A 19,168-nucleotide genomic window follows, 5' to 3' on the forward strand; every position below is an offset into this window, starting at 1 on the left:
AAATCTCCCTTGTATTTCATGTATATTTCACGCATCAGAGGTCCCCCAGAAAAGCAGAGGCCTAGGTCTGCAGCCATCTGAGCTTCCCTCCACGATTCAGGCATATCAGGTCTCAAGAGAGACTGCTTCTCACCTATAGTTTTCTTTGTTATCTCCTTTTCCATTTGTCTTTTGTTTTCTTTCCATACCTTAGTCTAGATACAGATACACCTTGTAACTACTGTACATAAAGGGTTGCCAAGTATCAGCAAATAAATTTGTCACTATAAATTATTTTCTGTAACTCATTCCATTGATGCAGACCCCTTCATAATATTAACCCTTCATATTATTAGAAAGGAAGGATAGTCTAGTGGTTAAGGTACCGTACAGGGACTTGAGAGATCTGAGTGTAAGTCCTGGCTCTACCATAGAGCTCCTATGCAGCCTCAAGCGAATCACATAATCTCTTTGTGCTTCAGTTTTCCATCTGTAACACTGAGACTGCAATAGTGAATCCCTGTCACAGGAAACAGGTCACTGATAAAATGATGACTGTCTATAATATGTACTACTGATGAGGTGAACTGAAAGGGATAATGTTTCTACTGAATCAGTGCCTCTTAGGAGGAAGATGTTAAAAGGATATATATAGAAAGTGACTGAATAGTTCAAAGGTATTTGGAATGCACTCAAATACACAGACTTGTTTCCAGAAGGCTATTAGTTTATGTAATAAATAAAACTGTTCAAGTTTAAAAATACATTACTCATAAGGTTCTAAAACATTTTGTTTTAAAATGAATGAGTTCATTTGCACTGTGTAGTGTAAGTATTCTGGCATTTCCCCCCTAAAGAATAAAAGAAGCGATTTACTACGCTTACAAAACTGGCAAGACAAGGCTTGTACTTCAGCTCCTAATTTTGAACCAAGTACTATGAATAACTCCAGAGTTATAAACCATTTTTATTTCACCTCCTATTTAGTATTGTCTGGCTCTCTGCCCTTTAGTATTTATTTTTTACTGATTTTTAGCAATTTTTTAATATGTAAAGTACTCAACCTTTGTAGTTATGTATATCAAATTATGCTGGCTACTCTATGTAGCCATTCCAGTTATAAAAAATAGTGAAGTTATTTTCAATGTGATTTATTTTTCCTAGTAGCCTTGGGTTCAAGAGTGAGTGCTACGGATATAGGGAATGCGTATGCACTGCACAGGGGTTCCCCAGCAAAGACACCCTACAAATAATGACTTCTATGCTGCAAACTTGATTAAATAACAGCTAACAAAACATCAATAAACAAGTAAGCAAGCAAAAGCCAGAAAGGGTTTCATCTAGGGGAATGACATGGTGAGAGTAATAGGAAAGGAAGGTGTTAACCAAAACGTTTTGCATGGATTTGAATGAACATATAGGGACATCAGAGATGAAGTATTGCAGTAGATGAAGTGTGGACAAGGGTTTTACTTGCGGGGAAAGAGAGGGAAGGATTTACTGTGGAAACTGTATAAAGGAACAACCAACTGAAATTGGTGACATCCTGTTGTCGTAGCTTCCTACTCAGATTTGAACCTTAGCGTTCATAAACTGAGAAGCTAGCATGAACCCTCTAAGCTTAATTGCCAGCTTAGATCTGATATCGCTGCCACCAGCCAGGAATTTCCAGGGCCTGACTCCCTCGGGTCTCCCCAAAATGTTCCCTGGGGGACCCCAAGACTCGAAGCCCCTGAGTCTTACCACAAAGGAAAATAACTCCTCCCCTTGTCTCCTCATTTCCCCCTCCCAGCTTTGCCTGGAGAAGATACAGCTTCATAGTCCTTGACACAAGCACCAAGAGATTAAGTATCTCTCCCTCCCCCACCCTTCTTCCCCTGAGGCTGTTCAGATCCACCCTCCGTAGATCTAACCAAAGAGAATTTCCCTTCCCTTCGTTCCTTAGCCTACCCAGAGAAAACTCAAACAGGTCTTAAAAGAAAAAGAAAAAACACATAAACATAGTCTCTGTATCAAGTTGACAATACAGGTCAATTGCTTAAAGAAAAAATGAATAAACAACCTTATTCAAAAAGAAATACAATTTAACATTCCATCAAACACATGTATACAATACAAACCAATATAAAAACCTTATTATTGTCTTATACCTGTACTTACAACTGCGAAACAGAAGATTAGAACTTGAAGATAGAAAGATCCTCTCATAGCGAGAGACAGACAAAGACACAGACCCCAAACATTCCCTCTCTGAGCTTTGAAAAATCCAGTTTCCTGATTGGTCCTCTGGTCAGGTGTCTGGTTCCCTTTGTTAACCCTTTACAGGTGAAAGAAACATTAACCCTTAGCTATCTGTTTATGACACCTGTACATGGGGCAAGAGGAGAGAGAAGAGTTGAACATGGCACAGGCTGTTTGCCTGGGTCACAGAGTGGATAATGGAGTTATTGTCAGAGATGATGGAGGCTGAAAGAAGGAAGAATTTTGGGAAAAGATCATAAACAATAGCTTCAGCCAGTGCAAATTGGCAAAGCTTTATTGACTTGATACATGCCAGTTGAGGGTCTGCCCTGCTGAGTTTAGCTTTTGCCACAAGCTTGAGCTGACTTCAGTTTTGTGTCTATTTTTGCTGATATTTCATCCTGAAGAGAGGGAGAGATTGGGCTAAAGACAGATGAACACACATCTAGCTTACTCAGCTTTAGCTGTTTAAAGCTCCTGGCCCTTTGGTTTGGATCAGCAGAGGGATGACAATTTAAGATATATGAGCTCATATAGAGGAAAGAAGAGGAGACCAAGAACAAAAACCTGACAGAATCCTACTGAGGATAGGAAAAAGTAGAAGGGAAGAGCCACCAAAGCAGAAGCTAATAGAGAAGTAGGAAGAATACCAGGAGATTATGAAGTCATGATAGCCAAAGTAGCCAAAGAACACAAAATGTGGGATTAAACCATGTAAGCAGGAGGATAATGGGAAAAAAAACTCTTTGTCTTTATGAAACATAAACAATCTGATGAGTATACATAACACAATGTAAGTATGCACTAAACATATTAAAGACAAAGTAGTCTTTTCTGTCTTCCTTTTCCAGGCTATATTATATTATGTGCTGTATCTTTGTAAAACTCCTGTTTTGATGGACTTCATATTAAAAAAAACAAAAACAAACAAACAAAAAACTTTAATTCCCTGTTTTATTTTTCTTTATTATGCTTACAGAGGAAAAAATAGAAGGATCTGTTTAAGATTACTGTCATGTTTGTATGATTACATGTATTCGATTCAACAGCAAAATTAAAATGTCCATAAAATAAATAAATAAAGCTAAAGGGATATTAAAGGTAAATGGGGTAATATTGGAATGGATTAAAATGCATGTTCCCAAGGTTTTTATGAACTAATCGACATTATAAAATCTGGGTATATATCTTTTCATGAGCGGTGTCATCACAATGTATTCTTCAGATTGGTTTTAATGTTTAAGTAAATAGATTAATTGAATTCCACTCTCTTTTATTTAAAGCTGTCTTTTGGGGAGATATTGCCTTAGATGATGAAGACTTAAAAATCTTTCAAATTGACAGGACAATTGACCTTACGCAGCATTCAAATGAAAGACTTGGACATAACACAGGTATGATGATAAAGGTGTGACTTTTGAATTTTTTATTTTAATCTCTATTTATTTATTCATTCACAGAACACAACCCACACTTTAAACCTACAAAACACGGTATCATCTAGGGGTAATATTGATTTTAAACTTTTATAAATTGTTTTATCGTTACAAGTTTGCTTTCTAAAAGGCAATGAAAAGTCATGGAATTTTGAATTTATTCCTGGTATTTCTAATGAAAATTCTTCTCTGGAACATAAAAATAAAGTTTAGTGTTCAGCTAGAGCCAAATCATGTCCTGGTTTACATGGCAGTGTAAGAGAGTAAGGAGGTGTAAGGCCTCATGCGGGGGGAGGGGGCAGGACAGCTTCAGGAATGGTTGAAGTTTTGGCTTTGCCCCTTCACATGCCATCTGGCACAGATGCACTGACCTGTTGGGGAATGTATTCTGATGTGAAACTGGAAGGGAGATTTTCCTCAGTGAATCAGTCTCCCTCTTAGGCTGGTCCAGGAGATACACCACAACATGTTGTTGTGCCTTGTTCAGGGCAGAGCATATAGTTACAATCTTGTCTATATAGAATTTTCAAAAGAGAAATGTGATTTCCTATATGATTTGCACCCTAGAACGTTCGTTTCATGGAATACTCCAGGAATTTGTCAAAATACCACGGGGCTTGATTATTCATTCAATTCTTTATTTGTTTCAATGTTGGACTGCAAAACTGGTCTTAGAGATAGCCAAATAAATATTTACTAGACGTGTGTGTGTGTGTGTATATACATACATCTATCTGCTATTATTTATGTATTTATGTGTGTATGTATTTATAATGCAGAAGTACAAGAAGCTGCAATCAGGCTTAGTTCTCTGTTGTGTTAGGTATAGTACATGCATATAGGAAAACTAAGTTTCTGCTGCATTGCTGTAGGCCCCAGTCTTGCAGTCTTCTCTAGTAGAATTTGGGGTAGTTTGTGGAAAATGGGATTTAAAAGACAAGTGACATATGAAGACTGTAGAAAAGTGATATATGCAAACGTAACATTTTAAAATACATTTATTTTTTAAAACATATATGTAAATTTCAGTTGCTCCCATCTGACCCTCAAACTTTGCCAACATTAATTTGGTGATTTTTTTTTTATAGCTGTTGCAACAGAAGTGGTCTTGAGAAATGATTTGAGGGGAAGGGCCAGTTCAGATGAAGATGGCCATTCTAATTGTTAATTTTTCTTATAAATGTGTTTTAAAAATTTTTTCCCAAGGATTTACTCTTCGTTGTAACTACATATAATAATTCAAATATCTGTGTATTATCCTGGCATTTTCTTTTATTTTCTTCTTAAGCCACCTGTTTGTTCTAGGCAGGATCATCTTTGATCTTTTCTAGATCAAGATTGGATTGAAAAAAATCACTGACTCTTATTTACAGTTTCTCTAACAAATCATTTTAATTAGCTTTGAAGTATTTCAGGTCCTGGTTTTGCTGACAAAACGTAGAGAGCAAGGTCAGTTATTTCCCTTTAAACAGCTGTAGCTGAGTGATTTATTTGACCTGCAGACTTGTTTTAATACCTCTGATGATATCTTTGAAAGTGACAAAGATCTTTCTGGTGATTGCCAGACAGATGCAAGATAATTTTTGAAGCTGTTTCTTATCATATTTGATGTTCTACTGTTTAATTTTCTTTTCCTCCCTATGTTGGAGGATGTGCATTATTCCAGCCAAGTGAGAGTTTTCTTTTCAGGGACAGATTGTGATACCATGTTAAGGACCAGATTCTGTCAACCATAATCCTACAGTAGTCCCCACTGGGAGATTATAGGAATAATAGAAATAGAACCGGGCCCTAAAGCACTGTTTCAACTTCTGGTACGTTCGTGGGAGCTGGACTGGGCCCTAAGTGATCATTTTAAGACTTGTACTTTTGTATTGACAGACAGATTTAGAGTATTAAGCTTGAAAAAGTTGGTCTCATTTTACATTATAAATACATATGTTTTCTAAATTCAGATTATTACATGTATATACAATAATGGCACTTCGGCCCATATTTAACAAAACTTAAATGTGTGGTTAACTGCCACTCACTGCAATATCGTGATATCTTTTTGATGAGATTACAAGTTTGGTTGATAAATATAGTAGTGTTGACATATTGTACTTGGACTTCTGTACATTATCTGACTTGCTACTGCATTACATTTTGATTAAAAACTAGACTGATATAAAATTAACACGGCACACATTAAATAGATTAAAACCGGCTAACTAGCCGGATTCAGAATAAAGCTGCAATTGGAGAATTGTTATCGGCTCGATGTGTTTCTGGTGCGGTCCCACAGGGATCGGTTCTTGCCCCTACGCTATTTAACATTTTTTATTCAATGACCATAAAGAAAATATAAAATCATCACTGATAAAGTTTACAGATAACAAAGAATTGGGGGTGGCGGGTAGGGAGATCGTAAGTAATGAAGTGGATAGGTCACTGAGTTAGAGCAATCTAGATTACTAGGTAAACTGGGTGCAAGCAAGCAATACACATTTTAATATACTTAAATGTAAACATATACATCTGGGAACAAGGAATGTAGGCCGTACATAAAAGATGAGGGACTCTATCCTGGGAATCACTGATTCTAAAAAAGATTTTGGGATCATGGTGGATAATCAGCTGAACAGGAGTTCCCAGTGTGACATTGTGGCCAAAAGAGATAATGCAATCCTGGGATGCATAACAGGGAAATCTCAAATAAGAGTAGGGAGATTATTTTACCTCTGTATTGGGCACTGGTGTGACTGCTGTTGAAATAATGTGTTCAGTGTTGGTGTCCACAATTCAAAACAGATGGTGATGAATTGGAGAGGGTTTAGAAAAGAGCCAGCAGAATGATTACAGGATTAGAAAACATGCTTTTATAGTGATACTCAAGGAGTTCAATCTATTTACGGTAGTTTAGCAAAGAGAAGGTTAAGAGGTGACTTGATTAGTCTATAAGTATTACTTGGGGAATAAATATTTAATAATGGGCTCTTCAGTGTAGCAGAGAAAAATATAACATAATCCAATGCCTGGAAGTTGAAGACAGGCAAATTCAGACTGGAAATAAGGTGTGCATTTTTAACAGTGAGCGTAATTAACAATTGGAACAATTTTGCAAGGGCCATGGTGGATTCTCCAACACCGACCATTTTAAAACCATGATTGGATGTTTTTCTAAAAGCTCTGTTCTAGGAATTATTTTGGGGGCGAGTCCATGGCCTGTGCAATACAGGAGATCAGACTAGATGATCACAATGGTCTTGTCTGGCTGCGGGATCTATGAACCTACAAAAAGCATATGCTTAAGGTTAAGTGCATGTTTAAATCCTTTGCTGAATCAGAACTTTGTGTATATCTTTTGTTCCTCTGCCATCTGGTTGTTAGAGTGACATGATCAAGCAGCTGAGAAAAGAAAGTGCAAACGGTTATTAAATAGAAAAAATTAACTAGCCTGTTCAAAGTAAAATCTCTGAGCTCAAACTATATTTATTCTTTAGAATTTTGCTATTGTTTACCAGGGAAATTTAAAACATCTTTTAAAAAAGTCTTATATACAGATGTTTGTCATAATAAAATAAAATAAAATAATTTCAGTCCTGATTATGCAAATATATAATTGTATATATTTGTTCCTATATAAATTCGTATTGAAGACAATGTGGTATAATGTGGGAAAAACTAGCCACGGGGGAGTATAATAGCTAGACTAGTCTTTGCAGGATTTGGCTCTTGTGTTGTAAATAATAGTGCAAGGCCTGATCGTCCAAACTCTGACTCAAGCAGTGGGACTACTCAGTTGAGTAAGGATTATTTTCTTAGATTTGCAGGTTCAGAGAATTACATTATGAGCTTCTCAGGGCAAGGCCCTGACATTTTGTTGCCCTGTGAAGCAACATTTATACATTGTGCTGTATAAGTAATAATAATTTAATGAACAACAAAGAAATATTATGTAGATAATTTTTACATAACTGCCAACAATACTATTTCCCTGCCTCCAACTTAAAAAGTAGATTTTTTTAATTCACTTTTGGTTAGCTTGTGGCTTGACATGTACTTTCTATAGTGTATGCATTAGTCATATAAAATAAGTCAGGTTAGCTATTTTAAGATATTCTTATTTAATTTCTTATTTGACAGAAGTCCTTTTGTACACCAAACAGAATACACAGTGGTCTACCTTACTCCTTATTTTTGTTGTAATAACTATAGATAAAGGAATAATAGCTTCCTTATATCAACAAGGTCATGGATTCCTCTCTATTACAGTTACCTCTTTCACTTTTGCCTGTTTTCTATAGATTTTTTTTCCCCTCACAATTGTCTGGAATTTTTTACTCCATACGTAGTTTTGCAAAGTAAATGATAACATGAGATAATTGCATTAATAATGGACAATGTGAAATGCATGTATATCGCATGGCATATACTATAGCTAACCAAAGAATTCCTTGGGAAGGAATGTATTAACGTATTACCTCATCTTCCTAAAATGTTTTTAAAAATTTGGAAAATTTTTCTCAAGGGATCCAGCAAGTATATGACAGTGTAATCCAAATAATTAGGCACATTATTATTCACTGAGTAGGCATGCTAAGTTACTTGCCTTTTATGGCATTGTCTAGTCTGTAATCTGCCTTTTGAACTGCCATTTAGTAAATGCATCCTTAAATGTTGCAGAAATTGTTGTGAAAAAGATGTAAGAGGAAAAAGGAATTTGAGGAAATTATTGTTGGAACTCGTATGGCTAATTATGACTTCTGCAATCCTTTACCCTTAGCCACCTCCTTCTGCTGCACTGGAAACACTGATATTTCACAGCAAATATTGCTTTGTTTAAAAAAATCACTTCTAGGAATTCTATAAAGTTATCTAAAACCTCTTAAGATATTGTGGTTATTCGTCACACACCACAATACTGTCAGCATTCTTTTTTCTTGTTTACTAATCTTTTTTAAAGGTAATATGCAATAGTAACTAAAGTATCAGAACCACTATGAAACTGAAGTAGTCCGCAGACTGCTATAGATGGCATATGTGGTTTAAATTAATCTGGTGCATGCCTGTAAGTGGGATGGTAAATGTTCAGACAATGAAACTCCAGCTGCGTCTTTGGATGGTTAGGTTTTCTGCTTCCCTCTCACTCGTTGATTATTGGAGCTCCACAGGAATGCCTCAGAGGTCATGTTACTATACGTTGGTATTTGATAGGTTAGCAGCCCTTATGTGACTGACTGTGCTCTAAAGATCCATTTGCAAGTTTAACAAAGAACCGCAAAGCTTTTGGGATAAAATCGATCATATTTCCTTTTTAAATCATGTTTTGTTTTGTTTGTTTGTTTGCTCTTGGGGGTCTTAACATCTTCCCATCTTAGATATGGGAACATTGTGGTATACATTCAGGAAATATCTGTGAAAGCAGGTCATCCAGCTGTCAATCAATATGGCACTAAGGATGTCAAGGTCACTGAGAAGAAAAAAACCTTCAAATAATAATTAGATGATGTAATTGTCATGACTTGTCTGAATAACAAAGACACATTGGCTTGCATTCTGGAATGCATGCTAGAAAATCTTTCAGGCTACAAATGTGGTTTTGTTTCATTGTCAAAAATGCTTGAAGAATTTGTATGTGGGTCATTAAAGAATTTTAAACTTCCTTAAAGATACATTGCATATTTTACAGAGTAATTCCTAATCTCTCTCCATAAGGTATTTGCTATATGTGTAATGTTTTGTGTTTAACTTCCATAATATTTCCTTTTTCTTTTTAAAGGTGGCTTTGATGAGCATGGGACGTCAAAAAAACGAGGTGCTCTCTATCAGCTTATAGACAGGATAAGAAGATTTGGCTCTGGTATTTTCACTGTTTGAATTAGCAGACTGCCTGATGTGATGTACAGTTAACATTAATGACAGTACTTTAACACCTTAAACCCAGTCTATATCAGTATTACTGTAGACTATTAAAACAAGAGTAATGAAGAGATTAGCACTTTTCCTATCTATACTTTGTCAGAGAGCTCATATTTCATGTAAGCACTAGAAAAGTTATTACTGGAAGCTAAAATCCTAAAATACATTATTTTAAATTTTATTTTAAATTGTTAAAAAATCTCTAGGTAGTAGTAGAATACCAGAATGCAAATACTATTAGAATACCGATAGTATTCACAGCATGAATGCAGTTAAGATATATTTTCATTAAGATTACAGTACTCTTTGTGAATGTGTTATGCATGAATTGATAGCCACAAGTAACTCCTAATGGTGTATGTTGGTTTTGTAGGCAATGGGACGCTGTGATGAGTCATACTGCATGTGAAACATTTATCTGTTTCACCACTCATAGAAACATTTTTTAAATGTTGTAAATTTCAGTAGAATTCAGTGGGCAGTATCTATGGCATCTTCATTAATACTGAATTAAGTTTATTCACTATGTTTAGTGCACCATGATCTAACTCTGGTGCCATTAAACCCGAGCATCTGCAGGAAAATGTAAATCTCAGTTTTAATCGCAATTCAGCATGTGGGAGTGCATCGTTCCGTATTTTGCAAAAATAGCCACAGCGTAGTATTTGACATTACCAATATGTGGTGGTACATAACTGCATGCTTGATCTGAGAACTAGACCCTTAGTTTTGCATAACTGTCTACCTTAATCTAATCTGAACAAAGCTGGCTGGAAGAATAAGCAATGGTAAAAATGACCATATCGTCATGTAAGCCACCCACACATCATCATCAGATTATTCAGTAATAAAGAATTACATGTGACTGTCTGGGATTCCAAGTCGATTTACATTTTAATAGATTACCTGTGTCATAGATTGTATAATAATTCTCAGTAACAAATTCATTATTTTAATATCAAAAGATTGATGTAAATTTAAAATTATATTTGCTTAACATAGATACAGGTGTTCTGGACATAGAACATTTTCCTAAACCCAACAACTTTCTGTGTGGTTTATGATGTAGCTCAAGCTGTACAATGAGTTAATCTATAAGTCATCTTACTTTTCTGCCCAGGCTTCTGAACCTTTTCTCCAGTTTTTCCTGGCTCTTGCACCTTTCCTTATTCTTTTTGTATCTTTTTTGCCTCTTTGCTGATTTATGGATCTGTACCAACCCTTGGCCTCTTACCTTTCATCCACAGTTGCTTTTGTCCTGACCTGACATCTTTCCTGGTCTCTCTGTCATATCTCTCACTTGTCTGGCATCCCTCGTGACAGACTGTCACTTTGTGTTCAGTACATTTTAGTGGGGCTACTCGCAGAGAAAGGTACTATTCAACAGAAGAGAAGGTGGCAGAATTGGCACTATTGAATAGGACAGACAGATCAGCTTTTGCTAAAAGTTCATTTTAACCAGCCACCATGATATTTATACTAATTTATAAATTGCTCCAGAAAAGGGAAACAAGTAACTATATTGTATGCAAGTCCTTGCATTCGTCTTCATAATAATAGTAAAGATTATAATAATAATTAAATTGGATCAGAGAGAATGACTCATTAATCTGGGCATTAGGGCACCCATTTGAGAGGTGAGAGACCCAGATTCCAGTCCTTTTGTGCCAATAAATATATAAGTATTTATACATAGTAGACGGTATCAATAGCAATGACTGAGAAAGCCATAGCCTTGTGATTAGGGTACAGTCTTAGGAGTTAGAGGACCCAAATCCTTGCTCCACAGTAGTCAGAGCAGAGAATTGAATCCAGTTCTCCTACAAAATGCTTTACAAGTTTTATAAGTGGTCAGCAGCTTCAAGCTTATCACTCATTACTCTTCTTCTGTTAATTACTTGTTATTTACAAAGCCACTTGTGAGTTTATGCTTTGTCCATTCTTAACCTCTGTTTCCATATTTCTATTTTCTTTTATTATTCATGCAAGGCTACAACTTTTCTGTTTGTTTTTCATTTTTGACAAAGGACTGACCTGGCTTTAGTGCCTAACTCCTGGAGTGGAGATAAGATTCCTCCATCCTGTCCTGGAGCTAAATGCCAAAGTCCCTTTGAGGGGCAGAGCTTAGGCAGCTCTTCACTCAGCTTGCTGGCTTCTGTGAATCCTATTTTTAGGCAATGATTTCTCTCCATGCAATGTACAGGGAGTGTGGGTGGCTAACTCAGGTTTGTGGATTTCATAGGTGGCAGGGCACTTAAAAGTTAGGTGCTGCAATGTTGAGCATTACAATGCCTAAATCTTCCTTTTGAATCCCACCCTAACTTTCTACCTATTTGAGAGAGATTATCAATACTTAAAATTGGGAGTACTGTTGGCTCTGGTAATATCTCTCAAATGAATAGAAATTTTTTATATCATCAGACCTTTCAAGGTGTAGGGATCTTTTTCTCAAGACAATTTAAGGCATATGTAGTGTATGTCCATAGAATCCCAAACAGTTCGTTTCTGAAGAATATGTTTTTTATGTTCTCAAGTACTTGACACACGTATTTCCATCTGAAAATTTTATGTCTATCGCTATTACAATTAGCTCCTAAGACAACTCACTACACTGAAAGAGTTCATCTTCCAGTGTGACTGGCCATCAGTAAAAAAGTTAAATGGACCATGCACAAAGTGCTGCAAAAGACAAGAAGTAAACTAACAGTGCTTCTCTACAGCAATCATGCGGTTGCTCTTTCCCGGCCCTGAAATAATGTAGTTATCTCTGAAAGTAGCTAAAACTAAAACCAGGCCTTTGCCGAGATAGAAGTGAAACAGGCCTAAACAGATTTGGTGGTATTGCCTCTGCCCAACAGACTCTTCTAAACATCATCAATGGAAAATAAAAACCCACCTAATTTTTAAAAGATATTTTTAAAAAAAGTCAAGGCATATTACTTAGAGGAAGCAGTTTTAGAAAAATGATATATTTTTTAATTGGAGAGTCTAGAAGTAATCATGTTAGAAATGTCTCTTTAAGCTGTTAAAGTGCCTCTTTGCCTCATTGCATGTAAATTATGATAATGAAGATTGAGTCTTTCCATTTCAAGCACTTCTGACAAATAAATTATTGTTTTTACGTCACACTGAAAAACTGAATTGCTGTGTGAAAAGCTATGTTCTGTTGTTAAAGTGTATAACAAAAACATGGAGTTTTGGCCTTGCAGAAAACAAATGTTTTCAATTGTGAACTCTTTTGTCTCATATACAGGTTTTGAGCAAAACAATTCTTCTAAAGGAAGATCGACTGTAAAATTCTCAGGGAAAAATGAGAAAAACAGACTTCCCAGAGCTGCTACATCACGAACAGAAAGAATATGGCCAGGGGGCGTCATTCCGTATTTTATAGGTGGAAATTTCACTGGTAAGACAAAGGGAGAAGAAGGATGAATGTCTTTTTTCAAAAACAGGTTCATAAAGAACCTAATGTAAAGCCAATTGAAGTCAATGGGAAGACTCTTAATGATGTCTGTTGGCTTTGGATGAGGCCTTAAGTAAATCTTTTCTGTAAATGTTTATCAGTGCATTAAAAATTTTTTCCCAAAGGCAATTTGGCAATTTATATATAAAATTAGTCTGTGATATTTCAGAGGAGGTGGAAATGTTTGTTTTCATTGTCTAATTTCTTGCTATTTATTTGTAGCAGGATACAATTAAATCTGGCTCAAAACTATTGTGGCATATTCAGTACAAGGCTACAAGTGGCTTGACTGATAGTAAGGTGAATCCTGTTCAGCTGACTGCATAGAACAAACTGGGCCCAATTCATCTCTTCTATAATTCTTTAATGTGCTTCATAGATGTGCACGTAAAATGTTATTTGAAACAACCATGGAACTTTAAAATATACAAAGGAAGATTGTGACTGCTTAATAGAGATAATTTTAAAATAATATAATAATTTTTAAATACAGTATTATAAAAGCCTAAAATAAATACCACCCTGTAAAGCTGCGAACAGATAAATACTAATGGGGAGGAAGAAGGACATTTTTTTTTTTTTTTTAAAAAGGAGTGGGGGAAAAAACGATTGAAAAAGATAGAGGTAAATGTAGAGCCAGCAGTGCTGTGCAATAACATCTTGCTAATTGTGCCCCAAGGGAATACAGAAAACTGAAAGATCTTGGGAAAAGAAACGTAGTCAAGAAAGATTAAAAAAAACTTCAAAAAAATTGCCCCAAAGCTCATAGCTGAAGGTCAGACTTGTGGTTTGGATATTTACACCACATTACACTGAACATGACCTTTGTTTTAGGAATGCCATTTTATTAAAGAGCTCTGAACAGCTAAGTGTAATAAGTAATGTGAAATGTTACACACATTACAAGTTTCTTACACTGAAAGGTAAATTCCAAAATGCTTGTGTGTGTTTAAGAAAAAAAAAGTGAGGAGGAGGTGATGGGGTGAGGGAGAGACAGGGAAGCAGTGATCTTTCATCTTTAGGTTGCTGACTTGAATCCAAATGAGTTTTATAGTGGCCAACTACTATTACCATATGATGGGTTTTCAGTTTTTGTGTCTCAAAAGTCTTCCCATTGGATAATTCTCTGTATCACAAAAACTACTACCACAACCAACAGTAATTTGCAACCTTGTTGTCACTTTGAAAGAGCTAAGTATGTAATGGTACTATAGAGAATGAATTGTCTCCTCTTGCCCTTGAGGTGATTCCTTCAGATCAGGATTTGGACACATTGGCCGAGTACAAGGAAACTGACACAGCTGCTGTCGAGGTGGTTTCTGTTCTGTGGTCTGGTCCTAGATACAAAGGGTGGGATTTTCAGAAGCTGGCTGAACTGTGTTTCTAATGAAATCAGTGGTAAACCTTCCATTGATTTCAGTGGGAGTGGAGATAAGCTAATGCTGAAAGCTTTTGAAAATCCCACTCATCAACTGTCCCTCTCCATATTAGTCTAGCATTTTTCATTATCACTAAATTTTCTTTTTCATACTAACTCTCTCTCTCTCACACACACACACATGCACATGAACGCAAAGGAAAACAAGAGAACATAGTTCAAGATTTCAAATTATCACAGGCTGTGGACAAATTGTTAGAAAACAGTCTAAATTCCAGCTGTATAAAGATTAAAAAATGGGCTCATATACCCACATTTTAAGGTACAAATCTCTCAGGTGCACACTTTGTTTCCCTGTCTAGTTAACTACACACTTGCCTGTTTTTGGACATACAACTTTGCTTCTGATTTTTAAAAATGTGGCCCTTTGTGCATAGACTTTGAAAATGCAGAGATATTTACAGAACAAATTAATTGAATACCAATTCCTTTTTTACTTACCTTTCAAAACCTGAGGTAAGCATTTTCTCACATTTTAAAACAACTGAATCTCCAGGTTTTTGCAGCAGTGTGTCATACTAAGATTAAAATATAATGCTGAGAAGAAGGATGCAATTTTGAAACCCTTGTTTATTTCATGTTACACAATTCTTCCAGGCAGCCAACGAGCAATGTTCAAACAGGCTATGAGACACTGGGAAAAGTACACATGTGTTACATTCATTGAACGAAGTGATGAAGAAAGTTATATTGTATTTACATACAGACCTTGTGGGTAAGTAGGTACATGTGTTAATGGATATTTGTACAGTATATCTTTGAGTATCAAAGAGTAAACAGCAATTTGTTAAAATTCTTTGTCAGTTTTTTTCTCAATTTAACATCTACCGGAAAAGCTATGTTTTCAATGTCTGAATCCTCCAAGCATTCTAATGGGCTCTCTAATAACTATCAGTCTATATTTTTGGCTCTTGAGAAAATCTACATAGTGCTCAGGAAGGATTTTAAGCTTATGCCTCTTTTCTTGTATGTGACACTAGATAAAATTAGACAGACAAGGTAGATGAGGTTGTCTCTTTCATCAACAGAAGTTGGTCCAATAAAAGTTATTACCTCAACCACCTTGTCTCTAATATCCTGGGACCAACACAGACACAACAGCACTAGATACACTTGACTTATACTGAGATATAAAGAATACACTGTACAATATATGTGTGTGTGAGCATATAATGTATATTAGCGATACATAGGGTATATAATAAAATGGAGAAAAATCTAGATATATTGGCAGATATTTCTCATACTTTTAGCATATGGGCTTTATTTATTTATTCTTAGCTCTATTAATTTCACTTGTCTCTATGGTGAGTTACATAATACACTTATTTTGCCTTGTTCCTAGTCTAGCTTAATCATACAAAATATTAACTCTTCCTTTGTATTGACTCTCCTTACTTTAGTTTTGTTTTAACAGCAAACCTCATGACTTTTCTGTACAATCCTTCTTCCAGGTCACTGATGTAATAAACTGAACAAAACAGGTCTTATAATCGTTGTGATCAATTCCCTCATTCCATCCTGAAATGCTTCTCACAAATGTCGTTTATAATTATTCCAGTTATTTTCTGAACAAGAATTCTTGATTTTACAAATCAGTCAATGACCTTACTGCATATGCCATATTAACTTCACCTGGGGCTAATTACTGCTGTAAACACCTGCAGATTAACTCCTCATCATCCTTAAAATGATCCTTTGATGTGGTGCCTACAAAAAGGAAAAAGAAGAGAACAGTTAGGATGCTGGTGTGCTGAGACACAGCCTATCAGGCTGACCAATATTGTCATATTGTATTCTTGTAACCTCCGTCTGTCCTTATCCATTTGTTGTCTCTTGTCTTATACTTAGGGTTTGTCTACATGATGCCTTAGTCTGCACCATCTGGGGTGTAAATTTTAATTTCACACTAGCTTGTTGTCCACTAACTGATAGTGTAGATCCTGGTGGTGTGCACTGAAAGTTCCCTAGTGTATGTTAATGTAGTACTGTGTTGGAAATGGAGCTAAGAGCTAATCTGTCATTGTATCAGCAGATAATTATCAAGAATGCAGGGAGAATGTTACATCCCTACAATTATTTAAATGAATGAGCAAAAGTGCTGCTGCATTCTGAGCTATCTAAAAGTGCTGAAGAAGCTCTGCTAGGAGGAAATGACAATGATTCCTATGTTCCTGAAGCATAAGTTCAGTAAGGTTGTCACCTCACCAGATAAATAAGAGCATAGACTCTTTGGATAAATAAGGTCTGGTATGTGCAAACAACTTTGGTACTACATCGGGCACAGGATTTTCCATGGAAAGGATTGAGTCAAAAGAGAAACCAAGCCATTTGTATTCACTCTCCACTCCAGGACTGACACATCGGGAACTTATTTTGGTTCTTTCTCATGGCACTCTGCTGTTTTGATCTCTCAGCAAATTGTTAGCACTATATATTTTTTGTATTACTGAAGCACCTAGAAGCTGTAGTCATTGACCAGGATCCCGCTGTGTAAGGTGCTGTACGAACACAGAATAGAGACCTTCCCCAGAGATCTTATAATGTAAGGGCTCGTCTATACAGCAACTTAATGCACAACAAGCTAATACACTGCAGATTCACACCTTGGCTTGCTACACACTAAATCACTATGTAGACAAACCCCAAGAATAAGACAAAAGACAACAGATAGACAGGGGAGTACAAGGAAACAATGAGACAGTACTGGTCAGTGTCTTAGGCAGTGGCAGCATGCCAGCGAGCTGTTGTGAAATTTTTTCTAGGCAAAGGAGAGTATTAAGAAGATTTTTTGTATTAGTATTTGCAGAGGATTACAGGGTACTCCTCCGAACATGGGGAGTAGGAGGAGACAAAGCACAAAAGTGCTTGTTTGGAAATTTAACAAGTGGGGGATTGACATGGTTATCATGGGCTGATCAGAGGTGATGGTTGACATCTTACAGTGAATGAGCGTTGATAGGTATGGTGTGGATAGGCCATGAAGGACCTTGAAAGTGAAGACAAGTAGTTAATTTTTGATGCAGTAGAGGAGGCTGAGCCAACAGAAGATGGTCAAAGCAAAGGGCTAGGAAAAATACTCTTTGCAGCAGTATTCTGAATAAGTGGTGCAAGATGGTATTTTTGAAGGCCAGAGAGAAGGATAGTGCAGTAATCAAGATGAGAGAGGATGAGAGCCTTGCTGTGTGGATGGATAGGAAAGGCTGTATTTTAGAGATGTTATGCAGAAAGAATTGGCAAGATTTAGACATAGCCTGGATATGAGGGCATAGAGAGAGAGGTCTAAATCAAAGATAATACCCAAGTGATGGCCTTAGTGACAGGCAGGATGGTACTGTTGTCCACAGTAGTAAAGAAGGGAGGTAGCAAGAGGAGCTTAGGGGAAGGGAAAATTAAAAGCTCTGTTTTAGCTTGTTGATCTTGAGCTAGTGGTTAGACATCCATGAGGAGATGTCAGAGAGAGAGGCTGAGATTTTGGTTTGGATGGAAGGAGACAGGTCTTGAGTAGACACATAGATCTGTGTGTCATCTCCATAAAGATGGTAGTTGAATTTGTTTTTCCATAGATTTTTACAGATATTTCTTAAGGCATATCTGAATGTGTTCCTTCTTATTTCTCAAGGGCAGTCTTTGGGCTGAAGTGCTGAGATATTCCTGAGTCTGATCCTTCCTCTTTAGAAAATCTGTAGTATCTTCCCGAAATGGCATTACAGTGAATTTCACGATGAAACAAACAGAAAAATGATAATGTATATATTGAGATATAGCACTCTACTATGCTAATCTTAAATTTATGTACACATCAACTGATCCATTGCTTCTCTAATCTCTGTTTAATCATAACTGGCCTGGTTTTCAGAAGTAGTGAGCACTGATTTCTGTGGAACTGCAGTTCCTCAGAATCTCTGAAATTCAGCTCAGAATTTTCTGAGTTGGCATATCATTATGAACAATATGATCACTAACATAAAGGGTAAAGTTACCAAGTGAGAGATTGTATTAAGAGGAAGAAAACTGCATTGTTTCATTTCCCACTTTTGATTACTCTTTGGCATCTTCTGCTTCTCCATATTGGCCTTTGTTTGTTTATGTTGTAATTAATGCTAATAGTGTGTGGTCATATATGAATTTGTTAATACATGCAATTTTCCTTTTAGTCCTTTCTCTTTATCCCACTTATCATCCACTTTCCACCATTCTTTCACTTTCTTCAAAATGTACTTTGTGGATATTCTTTTTTTGCTCACTTTTATTAAAATAAAATAAAAATCGTACTCTTGTAATTATTGTTTAGAAGCTCCTTAACTTCATCTCCATTTATGTTCTCTAATTTTTAATATCTGGGTAATTCAAAGCTTCCATTTCTGTTTGCCCATTCACAACCTTTTTTGGTTTTGATTACCTATGGATCAGGTAACTCGTCGTCAGAAGGCTTGAATAATATGAGTAGAGGAAATTGGTACATCTTATTAGGTTCAGTTTTGATCTGTGGCTCGTCCTTGTCATGTCTCATTTAATTAACACATTGTTTGAGATGGGACCCAGGTATTGTTTCATAGTCTATTACAGATGAAAAGGCAAACACTGGAGAGTTGAAATTCCATAGTTAGTGGATGGTGGTCATTTGCACCCTCTAATTGCAGTATGAACAATGGAAAATAAAGATTTATAGTATAGGGTTTATGATTATGTTACCAAAGCAATATA

At 36.2% G+C, this 19,168-nt stretch overlaps 1 protein-coding gene across 2 annotated transcripts in view; it reads left to right on the forward strand.

Moving 5' to 3' along the window:
- Nucleotides 1–19,168, forward strand: part of TLL1 (tolloid like 1) — a 195,812-nt gene that overhangs the window by 85,295 nt on the left and 91,349 nt on the right. For both annotated transcript variants that reach the window (XM_075066357.1, XM_032785269.1), the window contains exons 2-5: nt 3,504–3,614; nt 9,421–9,501; nt 12,814–12,966; nt 15,059–15,176. In XM_075066357.1, the coding sequence (XP_074922458.1) occupies nt 3,504–3,614; nt 9,421–9,501; nt 12,814–12,966; nt 15,059–15,176 (463 nt within the window). The remainder of the gene's footprint in view (nt 1–3,503; nt 3,615–9,420; nt 9,502–12,813; nt 12,967–15,058; nt 15,177–19,168) is intronic.

Source organism: Chelonoidis abingdonii, chromosome 5 (genome assembly GCF_003597395.2).
Source record: "Chelonoidis abingdonii isolate Lonesome George chromosome 5, CheloAbing_2.0, whole genome shotgun sequence".
NCBI lineage: Eukaryota > Metazoa > Chordata > Testudines > Testudinidae > Chelonoidis > Chelonoidis abingdonii.